This window comes from Apteryx mantelli, chromosome 3, assembly GCF_036417845.1.
Source record: "Apteryx mantelli isolate bAptMan1 chromosome 3, bAptMan1.hap1, whole genome shotgun sequence".
In the NCBI taxonomy this organism is placed as follows: Eukaryota; Metazoa; Chordata; class Aves; order Apterygiformes; family Apterygidae; genus Apteryx; species Apteryx mantelli.
In genome coordinates, this window is record NC_089980.1 from 57,901,273 (window position 1) to 57,919,872 (window position 18,600).

An 18,600-nucleotide genomic window follows, 5' to 3' on the forward strand; every position below is an offset into this window, starting at 1 on the left:
AGTTGGAGGCCCGAATACTCATGTTTTACATAGTGGTGAGTTTATTTTAAACAGGAAGTACAGGTTTCTACAATCCTAAGAACGGTACCACTATGCAGTGATATACACCTATAAAAGTAACCCTGGCCCATTTCAGATTCTGCAGACAATTTACTTTTTCTGTTATATCCAGACATTAAGTTTATATTATACACACAGAAAACTACAGACATGCCTATTGAAAAGTATGACTACAGTGAGTCTGACTATGGTTAAAAACATCATCACTCACTGAGAGGCATAATATCTGACAATTCTCTCCAAAATTAACATTCTTAATAGCTCTTGCCTGAACCTCAGGGGTCTCTAAATTGGAAAGTAAATAACATTGATGGGCCTTGTCTTTAAAACCTCCCACAGCGCTGGAAGTATTTTATGCGGTCAAAACAAAGGTGCCTAATATTCTTATACTTCTATTTTTGGTCATTTAGACATCTGGGAATTCTGTGTATACACATAGGTCCATTCAGTGCTGTTTAGAAATATATTTGGGCAGTCTCAGTAGACTGAGGGAGACATATGCATGCAATTCTTTCCCATTATAAAACTAAGACAAATATGTCAGAATTAGTACACAGATGAAGGCTCTGTTGCTGAAAACAGCGATCAAGAAGCTTTGTTCCAACTCTGATTCAGATTAATGAGTTCAGAACTCAAATCAGACAACAAATCAAACTACATCAATTGTGAGCTGAGAAGAATGGTTTAAAATACACACAGTATTTTTAGTAACTGTCCATTGAAGCTATAAATAAATACCAGAGACTCCCTTATTCAGGTAAAAGGTAAGAGTTACGGAAACTTTGTAACCTTCATTAAAAAAATATGTACTTAAACAGAGCTGGAGGAGGCAGCATTGCCACATATGATCATATTCACTTCAGCCTGTTTTTTTTGACCCAAGTTCAATATCTGATTTTTTTTCCAGGCTAATTAAGATAACCCATAAGATCCTTAAGAAGTTAAAAAAAAATCTAGACCACAAACAATAAACCAGCTCTGGATGAGTTTCAAATCCAAACCAGCTGCCTGGAACAGAGCACAGAAGAGAAGAACTGACTGATTCCAGAACATTTTGGGACGTGCTCTTCTACCTCACAGCAAAACACTGATGTACCAGTTACTGGAATACTAGAGACAGATATCAAGATGGCTAAATTCCAGACTGAATATTCATGAAAAAGATATGAAGAAAAAATACCTTTTTTTTTAAAGTATCTGTTAAATATCCATGCACAAACCACAAAACAGATGGAATGGGAGAGAAAAGACAGCATACCATGCAATTCTAGTCAAGCGAAAAACATGGTACAATAGAGAATTTGTTCTTGTGTGTCCAATCTGATGGATATAATATCTGAAAATAAAAACATCTCCTCCAGGAAACAGAGACAACCCTTTCATATATCAAAGCTAAGATAGCTATTAGAGTGGCCAATTTCTGTTCAAGATTACAGGACTAAAGCTGAGAGCAGAAACAATGCCAGGCTGAAGTGAACATAGATAATTTAAACTAAACTCAGTTACCCAGTAGCTTCAAAAATAAGTAGAAAGGTGAAAATTTGATGTTAATAGATGTAACAATGCAAGGAATGACCAAAAGAGTTGATAAAACTGTATTTAGGTTTTAGAGCTTTTTATTAAACAAAACTAAAAGAAAGTTCATGAAAGATTTGGAGTAATGAGGGATGGTACCATTGAACAGAGGCATGAGAGGTAAAGAAGATCTCAATGCAACCAGGAAAAGCTCAAGTCTTTGCACTTCACAGGCCAAGACATTTATCTCCACTTCTATCTGAAATCAGGTTCACAGTACACAGTACTGTTGTACGTAAGGTTGGATAAGCAGCTGGTGTCACATCACTCATGACAGGGAAGTGTCACATGATAAGATATATGAAAAGATGCTTTGTAGCACCTGAAAGTTATAGCCAAACCATCTTTGCATGACTGTGATAACATGACTGTAAAACAAAAATACATCCAAGTGACTTAGAATCATCACAGACAGAATGACTTCTGCTCACCAGCTATGCCAGAACAAGACAGTGACTTGAAAATCTGCTCCTCACACAATATGCTGCTTTGCCAGCACTGACGAATACAGTCCTGTCCATCAATCTTCAAGGCTCCAAATGCACAGATTGAGACCTGAAACTCCAGCTACTTTGAGTTTTGGGATTTCCTGGAAAAATTATCTGTCATGATTTTAGATACAATTCTCTGTACCTGACTTCTTAGTATGAACAAATTTAGTGTTTTTTTTGTGTTTCAAAACAAAAGAAAACTAATCAAGCCAGCAGTGGCACCACCAGAGGAATATCTGCACCTATCTGCAGACTCACAGTGCCTTCACAAAGACAGCAACCAAAGGCAAAGCCTTGGAGAAGGAACCCTCTCACTTCTCAGAGTCACTTCCAAACAAGATGTCCCCATTCCTCCTTCAAGTGACAGAGTGCCCCCATCACACAAAGCAAGCATAGGCCTCTCCATCACATGTCAGGTTTGCATCTGGCCTTGTAATGAACTGTCCCTTATTTTAGTTGTATGGAAAGTGCATGTCTGATCACTTAACACCATGTGTCTGCCAGGTGACCAGTATGCAGACATCCCCCAAAACATATTATATGCTTCTGATCAGATCATATAATGGGACATGTAAGCAGCCTGCCTAGGATCCAAATTGCACATTCACTGCTAGCACAAGTTTAGAAATCCATTTGTCATATTTTAGGTGATATATGCATTTGATCCATGAGAGAGAAACATTTTTGGTCATGTGATGGTGAAGGAACTGCAAGGTCCTTCAGAAAGAGTGGCAGGGCCAGATGAACAATTTGGGCAAGCCAAATTTTGTCTGCAGACTGTAGGATGAACTCCCAGTCAAGAATACTACCTAATAATTTCCTCAGACAATTTATCTAGGAAGAAAATAAAAAGATGATTATTAAGTTAAGCTAATGATATGCCTACACTGCAGCTGCTGTTTCATAGAGACCCCCAGTTGGTTTTGTACAACACAATCCAAAAGCAAAATTGGTCTGGATAAGGCACAGGATTTCAACACAGACCTATTTACCCCAATTGTCAGAGCTTAAGTTAGCATGTTGAAAGTTAACTTGAGCAGTTATATAGTTGTGTGGACACACCCTGAACAATCGCTCATTTCTTATTCTTTCTTATTCTAAAATTGGAGTGCAAGGGCAAAGAATTAATGGATGTGAACTAGTTACTCTAAGATCATTTCAAAATTTGACTGCAAATAATGCCTACTATTGTAGGTGTGTATACATAGATTCTGTTCTGAAAATGAACAAGAAAAGCTCACTTAAGAACACAGATCCATGATAAAATGAACAGAATGCTTATTCATTTAAAAAAATGTATGGAAAATTAATTCCTCTTCTAATGAGCTTTTTCAGGAATAAAATCACATTAACAAACATAGAAAAATTAGGCTAGACTATTTCACCCACAAGAACCATTAAAGAAGGAAAGTTCAAGCCTGCTACTACTGGAATGGGTCTTCAGCCTGGGCGTTTGGTTTGAGCAATTGCCCATCAGTAAAAAAAAAAAAAAAAGCACAAGCACTTAGAGATCCGTTCTGCCCTTCAATTTATTTCAGGAAATAGAACTCTGCCAGTTACATCTGCTGAGCTATAAGGCATTCTGCTGATAAACAGTACTCATTTGAGAAAGCTACATTTCAGCCAAGTAATAAGATTTGCAACTCTGAAATCCTGTCCCAGAGACAGGCTATCATGTTTCTCTGCCCTGAATCTTTTCAGCAGGGATGATTTTTGACCTCCATAAACTACTGATAATTTTGCTTTAGCCTGTTGCTTTTGCCAAACTGGCTAAAAGCAGAAAGAGTAAAAATATAACTCCTTTTGAAAACATCTTTGATTAGACAACTGGTGACCTGGGACCTCTGCCTTCCTGAAAATCACTTTTTTGTTATTTCTTCCCCCTAGCTGTCTTGCCCTTATGTTTGTAGCACACATCTAGCATGATACTCAAGGGCTAGGTTTTCCTTCTTTGTTTCTTTTGGACACAGCACTGGTCTTTCAATTGGTTTCTTAGATGCTATTTCATGAAAAAAAAAGAATAGCTGTAAAGCTTAAGGGCGGATGTCTTTTGTATCTTAAAGACAACCACATATTTAGTATCATCTTTGTGTGAACAACAGCTTAATGAAACAGGCCCTATGACATTTGTTCAGCTTTGAGTGAGACTCTACAAAAATCCAAACCTGGATTTGATGAGGATGAGAAGTTGTAGCCCACTGCATATCAAAACAGTTCCACTTTCTGACAGAGGTATTAGACTACCTTTCATCATGATGCCTACTCAGGGTCACATTCTTCTGTTACATTTAAGGCAAATCTTACTCTTCCTGCACCAACCAACAAATAAGTCTGACAGAGTCATTCCCTTGAAATGCTCTAAATAACAGCCCAAAAGACAAAAAGATTTGGACCTGATTGAAGAATAAGGAGGGTTAATGCAAGTGCTCCTTTCATAACTTGCAGAAGAAAAACCTATGAGATCTCAAACACCCCAGCAGATTAAAATGATGAGCTGAAGTAAATGGAATCATATTTACATGCTTTAAATTAACCTCCTTAGAAGTGTCTTCACAAGAACAGTGCCATAAAAATTCAAATTAGCTGTAATTTCTGTGTGAACAGAAAGTCTGCACTTAATATTGGTAATTTACAACAGATATCTTGTAAATCTTTCACAGGACTCTACAACTTCAGGGTAGCATTAAAAGCATATTTCTAAGCAGTTTGAAGTCTAATCCACAAGGAGATTGCTTATCTACAAAGCCACCTGCATGTTGTAATTTTAAACTGTTATGCTGAGAAAGGGGTCTGTAGAATATTTTAAGAGGCTTTTCCTATTTACAAAACTATTTTTTAAAATATCAGTCACACAACTTCCCTGCCCTCAACTAGAGCATCTTCCTTTTTCAACCTTAGGGGCCAAGTGATCATTTCCCAGATACTTCCTCCTCAAACAGTGGTTCAGCTCAATTCCTTCCTCCCATTTAGCTCTCCATTTTTCTTACTGCTTCTCCTCCCTCATTAGAGATTTTTCTCCCTATATCATCACAAAGAGGCACCTTCTTCACTCCCCATCTACCAATTTCCAATTCATTAATATAGTTGGGAAATGGTAGCAAGAATACTAGCTACTTTAGGAAATTGCACAGGGGAGACAGTTATGTTTTCCAGCATCATGCAATTGGGGCATGTCAAACCAGTATAACTCATATAGTGGGTGAGCCTAGGGACAGGAGATTTCCTGGGAGTACACCACACGCTCAAAGATACTTAAGTTAGAGTGTCTTAACACAGCACTGCTCAGCAGCTGAGTTGCTGTAGTTTATTGGGTATGGACTCAAGCCACCTCAGACACAAGATAAAATGGTGGCTTAACATATTTTACTTTAACACTGGGAATGGCTAAAAACACAAGCACAGACAGTTACAGGAGCTCTGATCATCTGTGATAGACCATTAAGGCATTATAACTTGAGCATTTTGATTTAAGGTTCCTATTCAAAATTTTAAGTGGAAAACTGTTAAAAGCCATTACAAAAATGTTTATGCTCCTTAAAAAATCCCCTTAAAGAATCATTTGATAGCACCTCTCATCTGTGTAAATCACTGGGCTGGATGTTGACAGGATGCATCCTTGGCTGTTGTAGAACCTCATAATGGGCTCTGTGTGTGTGCTACATATGTGTACATGAGAAAGCACTGTCCCATGTGCTGCAGGATGCTGAAAGCTGCTTGTAAATCACTGCACACCCTGATACACCCCTGCATGGGCACTGACAGTACCTAAACTGCAATGTAACACTGCCAAAAGTACCCTTGTAAAGGGAGAAATTTTATCACAAGTCAAGGATGAAATTCTGGTTTCAATGTGGTCATTGGAAATTCTACAGCAGACTTGAAATCAGCCAGAATTTCATCATTATTTTTTAAATAAAACAAAAAAATGCAGAGGACATATACATTAACTGCAAAAAATAAATGTTTAAGATTGAAAATGGCTCAGCGTGTAGCATCTGCCAAAAAACCAACAAAGCACTGGGCATCACCAGGAAGGGTACTGAGAGCATGACAGCATATAGAGGCATAGTAAACCCACATCCTGAGCACTGTACACAGTCGTAGTCTCTACATCTCAAGAAGGTCATAACGGAGTAAGAGAAGGCATAGAGAAGGGTAGCTAACTTAGCTATTCCTAGGAGCATGGAGCAGCTGCTTTACAAGGAGACACTAAAAAGGCTGGGACTCTTCAGTTTGGAAAGGAGACTGTTGAGGGGGAATATAACTGAGGCCTACAAAACTGTTAAGGCAGCAGATAAGGCAAATGCAGAACAGGTTTTTCACAAATCCTGCAGTACTAGGAAAAGGCAAGACTCAGAGACATTTACCGATTTTAAACTGATCTGCTAAAGACAACATTTCTCTACACAGAGGACAGTGAACATTTGGGATTTGTTGCACAGAAAGCTGTGGAGGCAGATACTACCAGCACATTCAAAAAGGGATTGGGCAAATTCATGGACAACAGGTCCACAAACAGATACCAAATGAAATAGGCAGGGATGCATTCTCTAACATCCCTAATCCAGCAATTACAGATAGCAGTGGAATACTAGGGGAATGGGTGGCTAACAGTGGTCTTGCTTGCATTAGATCCCTAAAATACATTTCCCTTTGCCACTGACAGACAAAGTACTGGGTTAGATGGTCTGCTGAACTGCCTAAGACAGACATTTAAGTTCTTATTTTGGTTTACCCCCACAGTTTCAACATTGCCACAGGAAGGCAATGTATAAAATTTATATACTTTACACTCTCTTTTTGGCTTTGAACCTTGTATATCAAGATTTTACTGTGGGACATGAGGTTTTATTGCAGGCAATCTTCTCCACCATAAAACATACAACAATGGAACATAAGCTGATCCGGGGCTGAACCAGTGTCCTTATCTGCCTAGCAGCAAAGAGGCTATATAGTTACATGGGTGCTATATCATCACATGACAGAGTAGCACAGATGGGCCACACCAGTTGGTACTAATAACAGCAGCAAAGCCCACCCCTTAAAGGGCTTCTCAGGCCCAGTAAATCCATCCCCAAAGCTCCAGTTTACAGAAGTGTCAGTAATCACCAGCATGGAGAAAACAGAGGAAAACTCAGAATTAGAGGAACGCCGGTAGGCTGTTGTGAAGCAACAGCAAAAAAAACCCCTAATTCTTCCTCAGGAAATAGGGACATTACAAGGAATTTGGACCAAATTCAGCCTTGCTTATACAGATCAATGGGTGTTTTAGCTATTTAAGCTATGGCTGATGTTAGCCTTTGTAGTGGCAATTCAGTTGATCATTTCATATTGATATATGCAAGAGGCAAACAGTTACAGCTATTAGCTAAACATTTACTCTAGTATTTCTACTACAGTTTCAAGGTACTTCAGTGTAGCTAACAGCCTAAGCCTATCATGATAAATAACAATTGACAAAGTAGTGCAAGACAATTCTGATCTCCCTAGATTAGATGAATTTTGAGCTCCCTACATGCATTGTAAAAAGTCCATAATGCTACCGAAGTTTTTCTGACTTACCTTCACTGCACTGAAGCAGAAGGCGTATAGGACAATCAAAACCACAAAGCTTCGAGAAATGCTGTATAGTGAAGATATGAACCCAGCAGCAGCTGAAATATAGACATTACATGTTTGTTAAATTCTTCCTAAATGAGAAGCTGCAATCAAAACAAAAAAAAACCCAAAAAACAAAACCACAACTCCTTCACCACCAGAGAAGTACAGATTAAAAGCAGATATTACAAAACTGGGTGTTCACAGAACACCTTCAGCGCCCCCATCACCTCACAAAACTGTCTGCAGCTAAGAGTGCAAGCCTGATGCCACTCTATTCAATATGTTTCCCATGGACATGAGGTCTCACACTACTGCTTTTTATCCTGAACATTGTTTTTACCAAAATATCTCCAAGTTTCTTTATGTTCTTACATAGAAGGAATGAAACAATCTTCAAAACAGACCTAGGATAATTTTCTAGTCAAATGCCACATGGAATTTTCTTCCTTCCCTCTGCTCCTGGGATACAGGCCCTGGTAACATCCAACTACATCTTAACTCGCCTCTCAACCATGATTCGCACCTTATTCAAGATACATGAATGAGCTTAAAGGGAGAGAGAAGGATGCCATCTGGTCTCTTACTATAACTTTGAGAGCTTCCAGAACCAGGGTAGGAGGTGCTGTCAGACAGAATTAGGAGTTCAGCAATCTCAGCAATGGAAATACATGGGCTGCAAAACAGTGCTCTGATTAGGGGTCAATACACACTGTAATCATCATTGTGGATGGGATGAGAACTTTATCCAACATGTTATTTCCTCCAGGTCTGCTATGTTATTTAAGAGACAAAAAACACTCGTTATTTGTACTAGTTTTAACCATTTGCCAAAGGCTATGTCTACAGCAGCAAGTAGAGTGATGCATTAAGAGAGGGTTTGTAGAGTGAAAAGTGCTGAGGATGACATATCCATGATATATGTTTTTTGAGATGCTTTACTGCAGACTAGCTCTAGTCTGGTCCTGTGGTCTCTACGCTTATTAGTGGCTGGAGTGCATTAGGTGTACTTCTGGAGTGCACCTTTCTTTATGTTTCATCCAAAATGAATCCAGTTTGCATAATCTGACATCGCTCCACGATGCAAAACAGAGCACAGTAAGTGGGAACAAAGATAAGGTTTGTTTCTGATCCAAACTAAGATGACAATTAAGATGTACCCAATCTTCTCTGTTATTTAAGGTAAAATGAGAAATAAAAGCCACCACCACCACCAAAAAACAATGCATGTTGTCTTGTTTAATCTCTGACTGAAATAATGCCACACATGATCACATCCAGTATCATGTGAAATGCCTTATTATGGAACAATGCAGACTAAAGCTTTTTTTTTTTTTTTAAAGAGCATTTTAGCAGAGTTTTTTGTAATAGTTTTTTTTTTTTTAATAGAAACAAGAATTATACTGGATGTGCTAGAAAACAGCTCTCTGAAAACAGCAGCCTACAGCACAGCTTGAATACAACTATTCAAAAGCAAAAAGAAATCTAATTGAGGTGGTCCTGTTAGTACCCATCCCACTCTCACAAGATTACCATTAGCTGTTCCAACTTTAACACGTGCTGTGCTTTAAAATGTGCAACAATATACTTTAATCTAAGGTGACAGGCTCTGAAAGGGACAGCTCAGGTTACAGTAAGCTACTTACCAGAACCACCAAAAAGCAACATGTCTATTTGCTCCAAGAGATATATGCAAAAGGTGTTGATTTGAGGGAAAAGACCAAGAAGAGAAATTGCAGGAAAACAATACAAAAACACTAAAGGAAACAAAAAGATACATGTTAGAACATATGCATAAGTACAATGTATGAAGAACAGAGAAACATGCGTTAAACTAAGATAATCATTCCAAGAAATTATGAAGATTACTCAAGCCAGCATACTTTAACATTAGTAGCAATGATTACATTTCACTTCTCATCCATACAAAATTATTCTACTTTACATGCAAAAAACTGAGGCACAGAGGTTAAATTTCAGCTTTATTTTGGAAAACCAAACAGCAACAGAAAAATAGCATTATGTAGCCTCCTTAACTGTTTCTCAAACACTTTCAAAGTTACATTTGTTTTACTTAAAATACAGAAGGAAATCTTAATTTGCAGACTTTGAAAATTCCTCCTTGAATCAGACAGGTGAGATTAGTCAAGTATAGCTATAAAAATTCAAAACAACAAAAATCTTTAATGGCTAAGATTCACAGTATCATGATTATCGCAGTATCTGCCTCCAGCAGCAGTCAACAGCAGCCACCTGAGAAAACATATAAAAATGGAGCAAACTTATAGTGATATTTCCCCAGAATATTGCCCCAAGCTTCCAGCAGTGTGTATCTTGACTTTGCAGTATTGAAAACACAGTTAAAATAGTTAAGAAACCCAGGCGTAAAACCCAGGCTGTCACCTTTACATAGCTTCTTTCTAAACAAAACAGCTAATTTACATGGCTACCTTAAAGTCAAGGAAAAGCAGGAGTCATAATTCAGGTATTTGTGCTTCTGATCTTATGTTCTGTCCATTTCCAGCCATCCATCCTTCCCATCCTTTTCTCTTACTGCCACCCTAGAAATGCTAAGCGGAGCTGCCTAGCAAAGCATTTAAGCACATGCTTGACATAAGTCTCGACTTTCAAGGATGCAGATACATGATTAAACATATTCTTACTGCCTTGCTGTACTAATACCAGAATGCTCTGCATCTTGAAGGACAGAGACCTGTGTCAGCCACTCTTCCTTGTAAACAAACATGTATTTGTTACTTTACATGCTAGGAAGGCTGCAATTTTCTCTGCTCACTCTGATAAAAAGTAGATTAAGAAAATCACTAATATAACTTATTCACCTTCCCTCCTCAGTCAAATTTTAAGAAGGTAACAACAGGATTTGTGTTCCTTTTTGGATGTTAATTTCACATTTTACTTCCAGTTCCTCTTACTAATGCATCTTGTGCCAAAAGAAAACAATACACTGAGTTTGATCTGACAGCTTTCATCTTCATTCTGTTATATGCTACTAGTATTCAATACTGTAAATCTTGCTGAAGAAGTCAAACACAGGAGGAGAAATGACACACTCAAATGTTAAACACAGACAGGGCTCACTTAAATATACTTGCATTTACAATGCACCCTTCATCATGACTTCCTATCAATGGCACAAATTATACAGACAAAAAACCATGAGGAAATACTGTCTTCTCAATCTTTTGCATGCAAATGCCATTATGAATGTCCTCTTCCTTTACTAATTTTTTAGTTATTCCACAAATCCATACCAAGCCAAGCAAGGACTGCTCTTGACAAAAGACAATGGCATGATGGCAAGCTCCCCAGCAGGCCAACACAATCTCCATTAGCAGGAGATCTTGTTCCTCAGGCAAAGGAATCACAACAGAACTCATCTAAGACGGCCGACTTTCAGTCCAAATGACTGCCTTTGCTGTCGCAATGTAAGAATACGCTGAACAGGAGCAGAGGAAAGAAGCACAAGACTGGAGACAGTACTTATTATCAGTACACCAAAATAAATAGGTGCAAAGGCAAACAAGGGAGAGAGAGGTTGGTTGACTACATCAGTGTCCTCACCTCACCCTCTCTCTGATAATACCTTGAGTAATCCTAGCAACTTCCTCGGCTAAGGTAGCTTTGTTTACCTATCCTGCATAAAGGAGTAAACCTAGAGAGGAAAACAAACAGTTGTCACTTTCAAGTGGATTGAATTTATGAGCAGTACAGCCTCCCTTGTGGGAAGCAGGCAACACAAGAAGCTGGTTAATCAGCTGGAATTGCGTTATGAATTCCAGAGCGAATCTGTTCAAGCAGCACAAGATTCCATACACAACAATTCCTCCAAGTGCTGGATCACTGCTGCTTACATGAACTTCTGGCATTTAACACTGAAATTTGGAGGTTTTCTCTAAAAGCTAGGTGAAGATGGTAGGGAAACAGAAGTTTCGACTTGCAGAAACTCCTGGTCTTTTGAGAAATATAGAATGGTAGTTCAATGGCAATGTCACTGCAAACACTTTAGAAGTTAAAAAAGTGATGATTTTTATTAAAAAGACTAGGTATATTTTAGCACTAGTCTGTTTGTTGTGTGACAATACATACTTTTTTCACAGGAAAAAAAAATACATTATTTTGGTGAGAAATCATCTTTTTTTTCTTCCCCTCCCAAAGATAGTCGAGATGAATATTCACAGAGGCTCTTCCCCGACAGAACCTCAGTTAGTGCTGGAAGTGACAGGCAGAGGATTAGCTATCACCAGATTTTGCCATCACCTGATACTCTTCTGAGGTTTCTGACAAATAATTTCACCCATCTGTCTAATGCTCAAATGGTTTCATCACAAAAACTATTACACATTAAGTGCATAACTACTTTTGTCACTGACCATAACTACAGCACTTAGTGACTTGGAGGCTAGCTCCCTGTCTGTGCCCTCACTTGCACTACGTATGTTAATCTACTGAAGATGTTAACTGAAATAAGGAATTCAAAATGAAAACCATAATCAGAATGAATTAAAGGCATGATCCTGTAACTATATAAATCAATAGCAGAACCATCACCAATTTGAAATAAAAAAGAATCAGATCCCAAATAGCTGCTCACAAAGAAATGGACCTGTTAAAATCATATTTTGTAAGTAATTAGATTACACATCTAACAAATTTCCACTGATTTTATTTTACAATCTTGTTGCAAGACTTTTATCAGAGTGCTCTATGCGGCATCACACTAGTTTCTTGGTCAGTTCTTTCTTCAATTTTTGTTACTTTAACTTCTTCCCCATAGTAAACATTCGAAATAAAACAGAAAAATTTTCCTTTTCTCAGTATTCTGTGATGTGCAGTTAAAAGTTTCTTGATTTCCCAACAAATCATTTCTGAATACTAAAATAAAATACCGTTAAAATATAAATTAAAAAGTTATCATATAACAACACACCAACAAAGAGATCAAAAATACCTAACAGACTGGTAAAAAGGCAAAACAATAACAATGTTTTATTGGTCTTCAGTGGGGCTAACTTCCCTTCCAATTCTACTACCCAAAACAAATATTTGTATATCTTCACTGTCTAAAGGAAACTGTACTCAAAATATAGCAAGATTCTGGAGGATGCAGACTGCCACAGCTTAGACAAATGACTGCACTGTGAAAACTTGCAAGGATTCACAGGAGCCAGAAGTTGAGATTCCCATAGAGAGAAAGTTAGGAAGAGCCAGAGTGTGGCACCAAATATCACTTGAACAAATATACTTACAGACATGCCTGTTCCCAGAGGTGGTAAAATAAAAATGGGGGACAAGCAAAGGGAAATAGCTTCTTCTCTCTCTCTCTCTCTTTCTTTTTTTAAACAGACTCCAACTGGTGAGATAAGCCTGTATTTCCTTTCTCATCCCTCTCCAGGCTGCTCCAAGAACCTACTCCACGATCTCTTTTGAGGTCGGTCAAAATTAGCACATTTATAACCACACATTTTTTTATACAGGTTGCTATAGTTTTTCATTTATCTCTATCCCAGGAGTCATTTAAGATTCTTGTTGAATTATTTATCAGTATTTTTACTGTTCACCTTTGACAGGAAGAGAAAATAAGATGTAAGAAGAAACTTTAATGAGACCAAAGGAAAGTAATGAAAGAAGCTAATGAAAACAAGTGAGATGCAGGTCTTCATTATTCCCCTGTTTCTGGTGAGAGGGATTGGGAGTCAATGAACCCATACAAAGGACCAGAAGACTTTCCTAAAAATAATATGCCTTTCAGGCAGTAATAGCCTGACTTAAGTACAGCAAAATGCAAGTACAACAGTCACAGGTGAACAAAGACCTCAAAGGCCATATGCTTCACACCACACAGCTCTTTCCTCTAATACAGGAGGTTTTCCTAGTTCTAAATTCACAGAACAATGGTTCTTCTTTGGTACACATAGCTATTGGGAAGTTTTCACAATAGTTAGATTAAATTTTAACTTTTCCACTTTATAGCTAACAGTGTTACACTATTTGCTCTAATTCCAGTCCAGCATTCAGTTCTATAACACAATTAGAGTAGCATCACAGTTACGGACTACAAGGGTATGACAAGAAAAAAAAAAGAACAGAACAGGGTATTTCCAGTTGCGTAAGCCCCAAATCAGTACAAAGGACCATCAGTCCTGATTTTGGGGCAATACCTGAATATCCTAGGAAATGGACTGGTAAAGCTACTGCAGAACGGCCACTCCACACTAACTCCTCATGTGGATAGCAAGATTAAACTAAATGAAGAAAAACTGTATTCTTCATGAGCAGAAGAATGTCCATCTGAGGACTTGGCACAGAATAGCTTTCAGGCATTAAATTTAAACCTCAGCTTATTCTACAGTAACTGCCCCACATAGACAAGTCCTTACAAAGATTAACTGCATTTCACAGATGATGTCTTTTGCTAATAACATCAGTGACTGTTAGTTTTCTACAGAGAATACAACTATGAGCCTCATTTCATTAAGAACTCTTTCTACATGAGGGAAGGTTGCCAACTGTCCCCCCTCCACTGCATGTGTCTTAAGTCATTCCAAATGTTTCTATCAATTTGACTTAAGAGTTGTGCCTCCATAACATGCATTTGATTGTCAACACAGGAAAACACAAACTTCTGCAGCTAACACTTAATTCATTTTTACAATCTCAGGAAAAATATTGACTCACCTATTATATGGTCTCTGGCTGACTGGAGAGATCCAGGTGAAAAGAGCTTCAAGCCATACATTGTATAAACTGAAGGGTTTGAGTCTTTAGATCCAGCATCTAGCAGCAAAATAAGGCCACACAATATACAAAAATATACAGGTCTGCTGTAGGTTATGATTTTATTGTGCCCCTGGAAAAAAAAAACGTGTTTGAATTTTGTGTTTTATTTTCCTGCTCTGTGCACTGCACTGGAGAGAGGTGCAGGAATCAGACGAAATATTTTAATGACTTATACATACTAACTAATGATAAAAATGATACAAGGTATTTTATCTTCTCCAGAGGAGGCTTTCAAAGGGCACAAGAAGCAGTTAAGACCCTAACTCCAGCAATGATTTATACTTTTGAAAAACTAACCTTCTGAACCTTTCGAAATACATTAATCGCCAAAGAAGTCATTTTTTGTGGAGAAAAAATCCGAAGCTATCTGAAATTCTCTTTTCAATAGGAAGCTTTATATTTATACTACTTTTATTATAATGAGTGCCTGCTTCAGATAGCTTGGCTTTTTGTTTAGACTTTATGGAAAATAAAATTCATTTTTTAGTTGCATCCTGGCAAATTAAAAAAATAGTAAAGCATCTCCTAAGTGTATGGTGAGGCATGGAGGTTGATTCTGGCAGCTGAACACTTGCTGCCCTCCTCCGAAACACTTGTTTCAATGTCCTTACCCTGTCCCCTGCCTCTATATTTGCTGTCACTTGGAATCAGCTCTGCCCCGATAGCCTGCTTTACAGGCATGCCTATAGCTCAAAATGAGCCCATGTTCACTTCTGTCAGGATTCCATTTGACCTCTATTCGCTGATACATCTGCAATTGCTTACTGGCTTTAAATGATCTTGTTTTGAGCCTACTTAGTGCTAGGAGCCTTTAAACTTCTGGAGTCAGAGCACTTAAACAAACATCATAGAGAGAGCACGTAACAGAAGCAGCAATGGTCTCTGGTGTGATCATTTACAACATCTACAAGGGTAGATATCATCATAAGATGATACCGAACAGTGGTGATGAGTATGCTATTGTTATTTTTCCAGAGAGGACTCTGTTTTCAGCCAGGCCAAAAACACATTTAAAAAAAACAACAACAAATAGCAACAAACCCTTCTGCAAACTACCCATCTGGAGCTAAAGAATAAAATCAAATTGCAAACATTTAGAATCAGTCATTTTAAATTTTGGGAGAAGTCTGAGTGCATTGTTACTTTATCTGGCTCACATGCCCTGAAAGTGCAACACACGTTCAACAGACACTTCTGTCACACCTAAGCAAAATATTAAGGTCTCCCCTCAGGATTCTCGTTTTTTGTGAGAACCGATTCCTTCCATTGGTGCCCTTTGCTCACCTCCCCTGCAGTCAGGGGAAGACCAGCACTGTCGTTCCTAAAAGAGAGTAATGTTATGGGCGACTTAGCAGCTGGAACCTCTTTTCTCCCAACTAGTACTAAACTGACGCATTATGATGCTGTTAAAGACACTTCACTGTCCTTTAGAGAAATGGGGAGTAGTTAAGGACACACCTGAGTGTGAAAAGACAGGAGCAAAGTGACAAGGATTCAGGTCTGCTTTGCAAATAGTTGCTGTGAAACTGCTCTTACTTATAAAATGTAAGTTAAGTGAGTATAATAAAAGATCGTTTCTTTTGAGTCTGTTTACTGATCTGAAGCAGTAGCGATATTTGTTTGGCTGCCAGCCAAGCTCATATGTCAGCATTGCTATTACCTGATCCGTAATCTCTTCTGGGATCAATCAATTAACAAGGTGACAGATTGCAGAGAACTAGCATGCTTATATTGCATCTTATCTTCAAGAAATATGAATTAAGTCAGACTGACAAATTCTAGTTAGTGTTTAATCAGAGTTTCAATATTACTAAAGCTTACAATTCTTTTATATTTAATAGGACACATGTCCATGAAAAATAATCAAAGGAGATTTAGAAAGATAAAAATATGACTGAAAAAAAAATCACTTAAAATATTACTTACTAGCTGTTTTTAAACTTCAGTTGATTTATCTTAAATACAAGCTGTGCCTCAAGAAAAAAAACTACTAGAATATCGGCTCTAAACAATTGCTCAATGATTTATATACTGACATTCCAGATACACTCCAGATCAAAGATTATTTTATTATAATCTTACATTCTTATCTCTTGAACTGTGGAATCCAGATTTATCTTTGCACAGTAATTATTCCAAGTCAGTTGGGTAAGATGGAGCTGATGCTGTCCAATGACTACAAGTCCAGAGGTTCAGCTCCACACATCTTTCAGTTCCAAGCAGAGCACTAACAGATCCAATTAGGTTTACAGTATACATTTAACTCATACTGCTAAATAGATCCATGGTATCAGGCTAATAACGACAGGGCTAGTTAGGACTGAGGAAGAAACTTTCAAAGGCTGTCTGAACAGCCTGCAAAATGTGATCAAGCATTATTTTCCCTATTTTGGGGATGGCAGAGGGGAAAGAGACAGGATCCCGAAATGGAAATATTGACTACACTCATATATTGGATCAACAAAAGTAAACCAAGTGCAGTGATGCATTCAGAAGGACACTGACAACATAGCTGTCATACTGCTTGGCACACTCTCAAGCTGAACAAGCTTCCTAGAGCACAGAGTACTCCAGTCCCTGCTTTCAGGGAATGGGCGATACAAGAAAAAGGAACTGCTGCTAGTCTTGGTGTTGTATACGACTGTCATCTACAGCTTTTGTGTGAGGGAGGTTACTCAGGACAGGAGTGGCCAAGAGCAGACACCTTCTAGGAAACAGGATCTCCAGGACTGTGCATTACCTCGTGAAAGCCACAGAAGAAGAACAGACATTACATTTCCTTCTTTCAAGGTTTTAAAAACAGAAAAGCATGAAGCCTTCTCGTGCCTGCAACTGATAGGCCAAGCTGAGGCAGCTCTTCACTGAAATGGGCACAGGGCAGCACAACTTACCAGCACAACTTACCAACAAAGTATTTTGGATATTAAGGGCTCATTTTGGTCTATTAGACAAACCGATCAGTTTCGCCATACAAAATTGATTTCATTTTGGTGAAACTGCTCTGTATCTCCTTCAGAAGAATTTATATAACAAAGCAGGATTCTTTTTGTATTTTATGTCTAATTTGCTGAACAATCATTTTTTCTCCACTGAAAAATTTCAGTGAAAATTCTTCCTCCTTTCCCCTAATTCTGTCAAAAAATTTCACTGACTTTTTCAGATTCCCATTTCTCAGTTCACAACCCACAAAACCAGCATTGGTGCATTTCATATTTTCATAAAAATGTGAAGATTTTCAACAAAGCTAGAATGATTTCACAAACACTTTCATTTAGTAAAATAACACTTTTCACTACAAAATATTTGAAGGGGAAATTTCAAATAGCTCTAATTTAATAGTGTTTTTTTGTGTGCGCAAACATACATGAAGAAAAAGACAGAAATCTTTATATATAAGTGTGTGTGATGGATTCTAAAGCAAAGCTTACAGGAACATATTAAAAATACTTTAGAATAGAATAATACTTTAGAAAAATACTTTACAAAACTGCCTATGGTAGTTATCTAGTTATCTAGTTGAGTTAGCAAACTGCTTTGGCAGATAATGCCACCAAGACAACGAAGTGATTCTGTAATCTTATTAGGAGCCTGATTGCAATCTTTCAAAGCCCAAATGCCTTTGCAAACCTGAGCTAGGTCCTAAGTCATACAGGTGTCTGACAGGGACCTACAAACAAGCTCCCATGATCCTTCTGTCTAGCGATTCACTACAGACCCAGCCTCTATTGCCCAATCTGCTGCTGCTGCTGTCCATTACCATATTGAAAAACTCTGCAGTTATCAAACCTTGTTTGCCTATTTCCTTGAAATGCACGTGGAATGGATCTCTTGGATCTCTGAATCTAATTCCCTTTAATCACTGGCACATCGATTATTTTATGCCTTTAAGAAACTGATTAAACTCAGTTGTGAAATGGATTTTATTCTCTTGCCCCCCCCACTCCAGTGAGGAGGCTATTCCAGAACTTCGCTATCCCAGGACTATGTACCCTGGTGTGAAGAGAAACTAAAGGCCACCAGCCCCCAGCTGACCAGAACTGAAAAGCCTGAAGGGGGTGACAGAAAAATTAGACTTTCA

General features: G+C 38.1%; 1 protein-coding gene across 1 annotated transcript in view; it reads right to left on the reverse strand.

The window, feature by feature from the left end:
- Positions 1-18,600, reverse strand: part of PCNX2 (pecanex 2) — a 166,267-nt gene that overhangs the window by 97,887 nt on the left and 49,780 nt on the right. Inside the window, exons 13-15 of the mRNA XM_067293462.1 lie at positions 14,421-14,592; positions 9,371-9,481; positions 7,689-7,780 (exon numbers count right to left, since the gene is read on the reverse strand). Of these exons, the coding sequence (XP_067149563.1) occupies positions 7,689-7,780; positions 9,371-9,481; positions 14,421-14,592 (375 nt within the window). The remainder of the gene's footprint in view (positions 1-7,688; positions 7,781-9,370; positions 9,482-14,420; positions 14,593-18,600) is intronic.